This window comes from Gobio gobio (assembly GCF_949357685.1).
Source record: "Gobio gobio genome assembly, chromosome: 15".
In the NCBI taxonomy this organism is placed as follows: Eukaryota; Metazoa; Chordata; class Actinopteri; order Cypriniformes; family Gobionidae; genus Gobio; species Gobio gobio.
In genome coordinates, this window is record NC_137108.1 from 17531411 (window position 1) to 17539129 (window position 7719).

General features: G+C 35.8%; 1 protein-coding gene across 1 annotated transcript; it reads right to left on the reverse strand.

Annotated features, from left to right (window-relative positions):
- Nucleotides 1-4136: 4136 nt before the first annotated feature.
- On the reverse strand, nt 4137-5770 carry LOC307139193 (zymogen granule membrane protein 16-like; the record flags this gene model as incomplete). The annotated part of the gene is made up of 3 exons (XM_079838083.1): nt 4137-4470; nt 5505-5631; nt 5755-5770. The coding sequence occupies 3 exons, from the start codon at nt 5768-5770 to the stop codon at nt 4137-4139; spliced, it is 477 nt and encodes a 158-aa protein (XP_079694209.1).
- Nucleotides 5771-7719: the final 1949 nt, after the last annotated feature.

Here is a 7719-nt window from a genome sequence, read left to right on the forward strand (position 1 = left end):
GAGTCTCGCGACCACCGCTGCAAGGCACCGTCACACTGACACTGGACCAGAACAGGTAGGACTTTTCTTCTCTCCGCTCGTAGATGATGAAAAAACTCTTCGCAGGAACACCAGGAATGCTGAATGCTCGGCTCCGAAGTTGAAAGCGGTATGCGGCACTTCCACTTCCTTATTTATACCCGCAACGCGGGGCGGTGCGTGGAATGCGTGATCGCATGCCAATGTTCATTGGCTCGTTTTTAATTACTCGAAGTAGGTCGGTCTCTGAAAACAGATCCCAATTCGTCGGTCAGTTCCGACGTACGTCGAACGTGACCGACTGAAAGGGAACTTCAGTTTGCACCTCAACAATAGTGTAATATTTTCATGTTCTCAAGTTCGTAATCTTGGTGTTCTTTTTGATTCTCAATTGACATTGGACACACATATTAGGAGCATTTCAAAATCTGCATTTTTTTCATCTCAGGAATATTGCCAGGATTAGGACTTTTCTTTCATTATCTGATGCAGAAAGGCTTGTCCATGCATTTGTTACTTCCAGGGTTCCAATATAATGCACTTTATATTTGGCCCACCTGCAAAGTCTATAAAGCGCCTGCAACACATTCAGAACTGCATGTATTCTTACACATACTCCTTCTGGTCAGCATATCTCTGGCATGCTTAGGAACCTGCATTGGCTTCCGGTCCATGCGCGTATTGATTTTAAGACTCATTTTAACATAAAAAGCTGTTCAAGGAACTGCACCTTCACACACATGTGATCTAATTAAATTGAATTGTATTGTATATGCCTTCTCGTCCTCTCCGCTCCACTGACTCTTTCCTCCTTAGACAGCCTTCTTGCAGATTAAAAACTATGGGTGAAAGAGCTTGCTCTGTTGGTTATGGAATGCACTTCATTTAACTGTTAGGAATGCCCCCACATTAGTTTTAAGAAACAGTTAAAATCTTTTTAGGATAGTGTTTATGTCTTAACTGGAGACACTGGACACTGGATGCATATTGTACTGTATTGTTTACTAACTGTAGCACTGTACTGTAGCAATTTTGTTTTTGTCTTTTTTATGGATGTATTTTATACTGTACTTGTAGCGCTTTGGGTTTAAGAAAAGCACATTATAAATAAAATGTATTATTATTAATAATACATTGCTGCCTTGTTTGTTGCCATAATTACCCCTGTTTGTCCCCATAGTGATTAACTACCCTCGCCTGTCCCTTGTAGCCTCTTGTTATCTTGTGTAGCCTATATACACCCCAGTGTTTCCTGTGTTCATTGCTGGGTCTTATCCTTTTAATAGCTGTATGTTGGTGGATTTACTCAGTTCTGCTGCTTGTGTTCAGCTGTGCATATTATTCTTATTATTTATGAAAGTCCACTATCTGCAGCTTTCCCTCATCTCTGAGTTCACCCAGCTTTACAGTACTAATGTGGTCCAATAAATCAGTTTTTCATGCAGCACAATTTAAATATTTTTCCAATGGTTTTTATTGATTCAGCAGACATCTTATTCAAAGCATCATGGATAAACACAGAACATTCATGGTTCATTCATGTATTTATTAAATGTTTGTGACAAAACAAGCATATAAAATATTTTATGTATTTCCTTATAGTGGTCATTATGGTCCTCATAACAAGCTAGTTTTTGATCACATTGGCCCTCATTTATCAAAAGTGCGTAGGCTACACCAAATTTCACCAATTTTTTGGATTTATCAATATGGACGTTGGCGTAAGGCCCGCTCAAATCCTACGCCAGCTCAGGAGGTGGTGTACGCACGTTTTGAGTTAGTGCGAAAATGCGCAGAAAAACAATTCCTAACAACACAAAACGCACTGACAAAGATATGCTATATTATGACCCACTGAAAAAAAACGACAACAACAACTAAAGCCCTATTAGTACGGGATAAGTAGGCTATTATCTGGGGACCTCGTGTGATTTAGAAATTACTCCCCCACATCTGAATTTTGCGTGGCGCATTCGCACGGGATAAGCTGTAATTTTACTCGAATTTACTTACTTATTTCCCGGATATGATGTAAAGACTTGAAAAAAAATTTTCGTTATAGATATAGCTGTATGAAATTATAAACAGTCGTATCGATATCATTTTGATTGTTTTATACACTCTAAAAAAAAAGGCTCGTAATCATAGGGGAACCTTTTTTAGTGCTATATAGCACCAATTTTGGTGCTTCAGTGGTTCTTCAGCGGTTCTTCAGAGGTGCTATATAGCACCTTAGTCAAAGAACCGGTGAAGAACCGCTGAAGAACCACTGAAGCACCATAATTGGTGCTATATAGCACTAAAAAAGGTTCCCCTATGATTACAAGCCAAGAACCATTTTTGGTGCAATATAGAACCTTTTTTTTTTTAGAGTGTAGTAATAAAAATAATTTCGTTCAGTTAGAGAACAGACGCAATTAAAAACGTAACTGAGCAATATAATAACAATAGCCTATACGACGGAAGATTCAGTTTCAAAGCTAAATGTAAAAGTGCCCATTTAAGCGAGTTGTCATTGTACTGTTCTGTTTTTGTGTTTTTCATTAAGAATAATATTAAACACAGAATTCAAGCAATTTACTCCCAAATTGGTGCTCATTCTAAAGTGAAAGTATAATCCGCGCGGCCGCACAGGACTTCATAACGGTGGGCATTATGCAGCCTAGCTCCATTCTTCGTGAAAGATAAAGATAGAAATGTGCACAGGACACAAAAACCTTGCAAAAATGATATACGATCCGCCTAATCCCGGCCAAATCACGGAGATGCCGATTCGCACGGGACTAATGTTATCACAGGACCTCAGTGTTTGGCGAAATATGGTAGGTCTTTTGCGGGGGAATTTTTACTTTACATAGGCTACTAATCCCGTGCGAATAGGGATATAGTAATTATAAACTTCAGTGTTTATTTTTGTGCAACATGGACTTCAATGTTTAATTTGTGTGACTTTACCAAAGCATTTGATTTGTAGGCATATGTCTTCCTCCAGTTGCGAGCCTGTGCGCTTTACCTGACGTTTCAGGGTTAGACTGGGACTGAAAATAATTCAGACTGACAAAATAATAAAAATTACATTCTTCTTCTTTTAAATAATAATAAAATAAATAATAATAATAATGACATTCTTCTTCTAAATAACAATAAGTGTCATTAATAATACAAATCATAACAATAATAAGAATCTTACAAATTGTCATGCAATTATTAATGTGAATGAATGGTAGGCTACTCCACATCACATCATCATCACTATTGTACACCCCAATACATGTGACGTGATATGAAATTAAATGCTAATTATTTCAAAACACGTGCTGTAAAATAATGAATTGTGATTGGTAATTTCTCATCCAAACAGCTATTTAAACTAGATTTCCACCGTACACCTTTTTGTGGGCGCCTTTAATCCCACTCTTTAAACTCCCAAATAAAACAATTTAGTTTTTTTTCCACTTCCCTGGTGATGGTCTCGATCTCCACGTCAGAGAAGTTTAGCTTATTTGCCGTCTTCCGTGTGTCCATGGCGTAAAATGAGGGCGTGGGGGAGGCGGAGACTTGAATATATAGGGTTTTTTTATTCTAACGATCGTTTTCAGCCGCGGCATTTATCAAGGGCAGGTATTGCGTACGTCTGGATTTCAGAGGTGCGCACAGCTTCATAAATCAGGCGGTGAGAGGAGTGTAAGCATAATCTTACGCCAACATATACGCCCGTTTCTACGCAAGATTGATAAATGAGGGCCATCGTGTCTGTAACAAGTTTAACTTGAACTTCAGACTAATTTAGCCTGTTTATTATTTTAATCATTTGTCATATAATATATATATGTATTTACATCTTACTACATGTAAAATCTCCTGTTTTTCTTAAAGAACATTTACAATTTAATTTCCCATTTTTAAAGAAATTGATTATAAAACATCTAAATTGTTGTTTTTTGTACATTTTAACACAATTTACTGAAAGAAACAAACTGCCTTTTACAAGCATACAAGCATGTACAGGGTAAACAATCAAATTATCAGATATTCAAGTACATGATTCATCTTTCATTTGTAGATTAGTAAAGTTATAAATTATAAGATAGAATGAACTGAATCATTTCATGGCTATATTAGCCAATCGCTTTCACAAATGTGGCATAGTTGCGTATCATGGCCCAATGAGCCCCAATAGAAGTGATGCCCCATCCATTCTGTCGACCACTGAGAAAACGCAGCTCATTTCCTCTCTGGGCTGGATAGAAGTTAAATGAGAGCCCTCTAGACTGCCCCACTTTAAAAAAGCGCCAGTGATTAGTGATAAACACAAGCTCATAAATGTAACCAGAGTCATACTTTCCAGAGATCTGAGTAACTAATTCTTTGTCATAGAGTTCCATCTCATTAAGATTGCCAGAATTTACACCAACCATTGCTGTCCATTTACTCTCGTACCTCAGCTGGAACCTAAACAAACATGTCATTAATGTTCAAATAGTGCATATGCCATGTATAGCAATTCAAACTTCTATTATAAATTAAATCAAATGCTTCCCTGAGAGAAATAGTTTTATAGAATCAATTGATGTCAGCATCATTGCACTTTCTGAATTACTTAACGAGTTATATACACCTATCAGGCATAACATTATAACTACCTAATATTGCATATAATAACATAATAATAACATCCTAATTCATTGATTCATCTAATTAATTGATTCATCAGACCAGGCCACCTTCTTCCATTGCTCCGTGGTTCAGTTCTGATGCTCACGTGCCCACTGTTTTCTGCGGTGGTCAGGGGACAGCATGGGCACCCTGACTGGTCTGCAGCTATGTAGCCCCGTACGCAACCCATTCTGATACCTTTCTTTCAGCACCAGCATTAACTTCTTAAGCAATTTGAGCCACAGTAGCCTATCTGTTTGATCGGACCACACGGGCCAGCCCTCGCTCCCATGACCCATGATCCTGTCGCCTCACTGTTCCTTGGACCACTTTTGGTCCACAGTGGCTCAGTGGGGTGGGGACCGCCGTCGGTGTCTGAATGGGTGAATGTGAGGCAATGTGTAAAGCGCTTTGGATGGCCATGGGTCTGTTGAAAGCGCTATTTAAATGCAGTCCATTTACCATTTACCATTTTTAATAGACACTGACTACTGCAGACCACAAGAGCTGCAGTTTTGGAGATGCTCTGACCCAGTTGTCTATTTGGCCCTTGTCAAACTCGCACAAATCCTTGCGCATTTCCTTACCTTCCTTGCCCATTTTTCCTGCTTCTAACACATCAACTTTGAGGACAAAATGTTCACTTGCTGCCTAATATATCCCACGACTAACAGGTGCCGTAATGAACAGATAATCAGTGTTATTCACTTCACCTGTTATGGTGAATAAATATATCATATATATACATATATTCATAATATTATGCCTGATCGGTGTATATGTCTTTATATGTGAAGATCCAGACTGTTCAGTGGTACTTGAGAACTTACCCAGAGATATAGTTGCTATTGTATTCCCAAACTCTGATACCAGTGATGCGACCTTCATTTGCAGTGGAATATTCAGTCCCACTGCCATCCCCAACAGCAGGGGAGTACGAGAAAAGATCAGGTAAAGCTGAAAGAGGGAGACAAAACTGCATCGTCTAAATTATACAGACTTGTTTATTTTACATTTATCAAATTTTAACAGGTGTGAGCTGGACTATTATATCACAAATGTGTGGTGAGTAATACTCACGCTTTGTCATGCCCATGGCATGAATTGCAGAAAGAATCAAGAAAAACTGCAACATTTTGAAATGAATTGCTGTCCAGTACACTCCAGGAATCTAAGGTGTTCATAATCAATTAGGTACTTGAATATTATATTGCATTACATTAAATTTAATCTGTATTTCTAAATTTCATGATGTCACTGAAACAAAAAAAAATGTGCCGCAGACAATAAATCCCTTTGGATGATTATGTTATGAAAATGACTAAATAGCAGCTAATTACAATTATTAAGCAGACTAATCACTGTGCATACAGACAAATGCACATCTATAATTAAGAAAAAAAAAATATCACAGAATTCACAAAAAAGAAAGAAAAACATGAATAAAGATCTAATGAAGCCATTACCTGTAGATGGTTATGTGGTTGATAGTTATGGTGTATTGACTAAACATGCATTTACGCTTTCCTACTTGTCCAACCTCTTTTTTTGTTTTGTTTTGTTTAAACGTTGTGTCTTTGTCTTACAGTCTTCTATTTTTAACACTCATGGAATGGAATGTTGTAGAACTCACAACCTATGGCATGTTTGTCTTACGAATATCACAGCTACCAACTTTAGCTTTTACTTTCATTTTTTTGAATGTGTGCTCTATAGCTTTATTCTACTGTTTACAGTAAAACAAGAATTTGAACCACTGTTTTTGTATCTTACTGGATCCAACAGCTGCTCAGATTTTGCTGAATATCGTTAATGAATTTGTATTAATTATTCGATTCACCTGTCATTTGCGTTATCATATTTTCATTGCCTTTTATCATTTTGGCAGATGCAGCTTAATTCATGCAGGGCATATTTTTGTAACAATTAGCCACATGATTCTCATCCATCAAAATGAATCCTAATACAAGCTTCTCTACAATTTATTCACATAACAGTTATGTGGCTTCTCTATAAAAGTGAGTTAATGGAGGGTACAAATGACTTTTTTTACTTTCACTGATCTCTTGCACAACAGTCCACATCAACTTTTACCACACTGACTTTGTTTTTGTCACAGATTGCATATCTCATATTTCATTTTCTCATATATCTTAAGCATTCTCTTCTCTGAAACGGTTGTCTATTGTAAACACATGCACCAAACAAGCTGATTTTAATGGAAATGACAACAGAACTTTGGGACAGTCATTCCCTTGTGAAAAAGAACCCCTTCAGCATAACGAATACTTTAAAAAGAGTTATAATGTACTTAAGTGTGAACTTAATGTTATGTAATTTAAAATTAAATGAAAATGTATTATACTTTCAATGTATATGAAATGCTGTTAATTATCTTTTTTGACCCACTCAAAGTGATTTATACTGAAATATACTTTAATGTAATTTCTATTGAAAATGTTATGTTATGTGTTTAAAATATACAGATAAAATTATAATCAAGTAGGCTACTTTACAAATGCTTTAGTATTGTCAACACATCAAAATAAGTGTGCTATTTCAAGCATGAAAAAAGAATATTAAAACATAATTATTTAAAATGTACTTTAAAGTAAAACTTTTAGTTTGACATTTTTACAAATTGCACTTTTTAAATGTGTTCTTAGGTTTTTAGACATATAATAAAAGTGTGCTCTTTTTAAGTACATTTAAGTAGCCTTAAATTTCATTAATATTATCTTTATTTATCTTTATTTATTTATCTTTTATTTATTAAAAATATTATATTATATTATCTGAAAGTACATTTTTAATATGGACCTACATTTAAGATTTAAAGTATGCTACAAATGTGCATTCAATACAATTAAATGCACTTCTTTATGCACTAACTAGAATCATTTTCACGATAAATGTTTGTTTTTGTTTATTTATGTCACTCTTTGTTTACGTCATCATAGTAAACATCAAATATATTTTATAATATTTTATATTGGATCCGTACAATAAAACATGTTCATGATCTTCATACAACAGAAAGAAAAT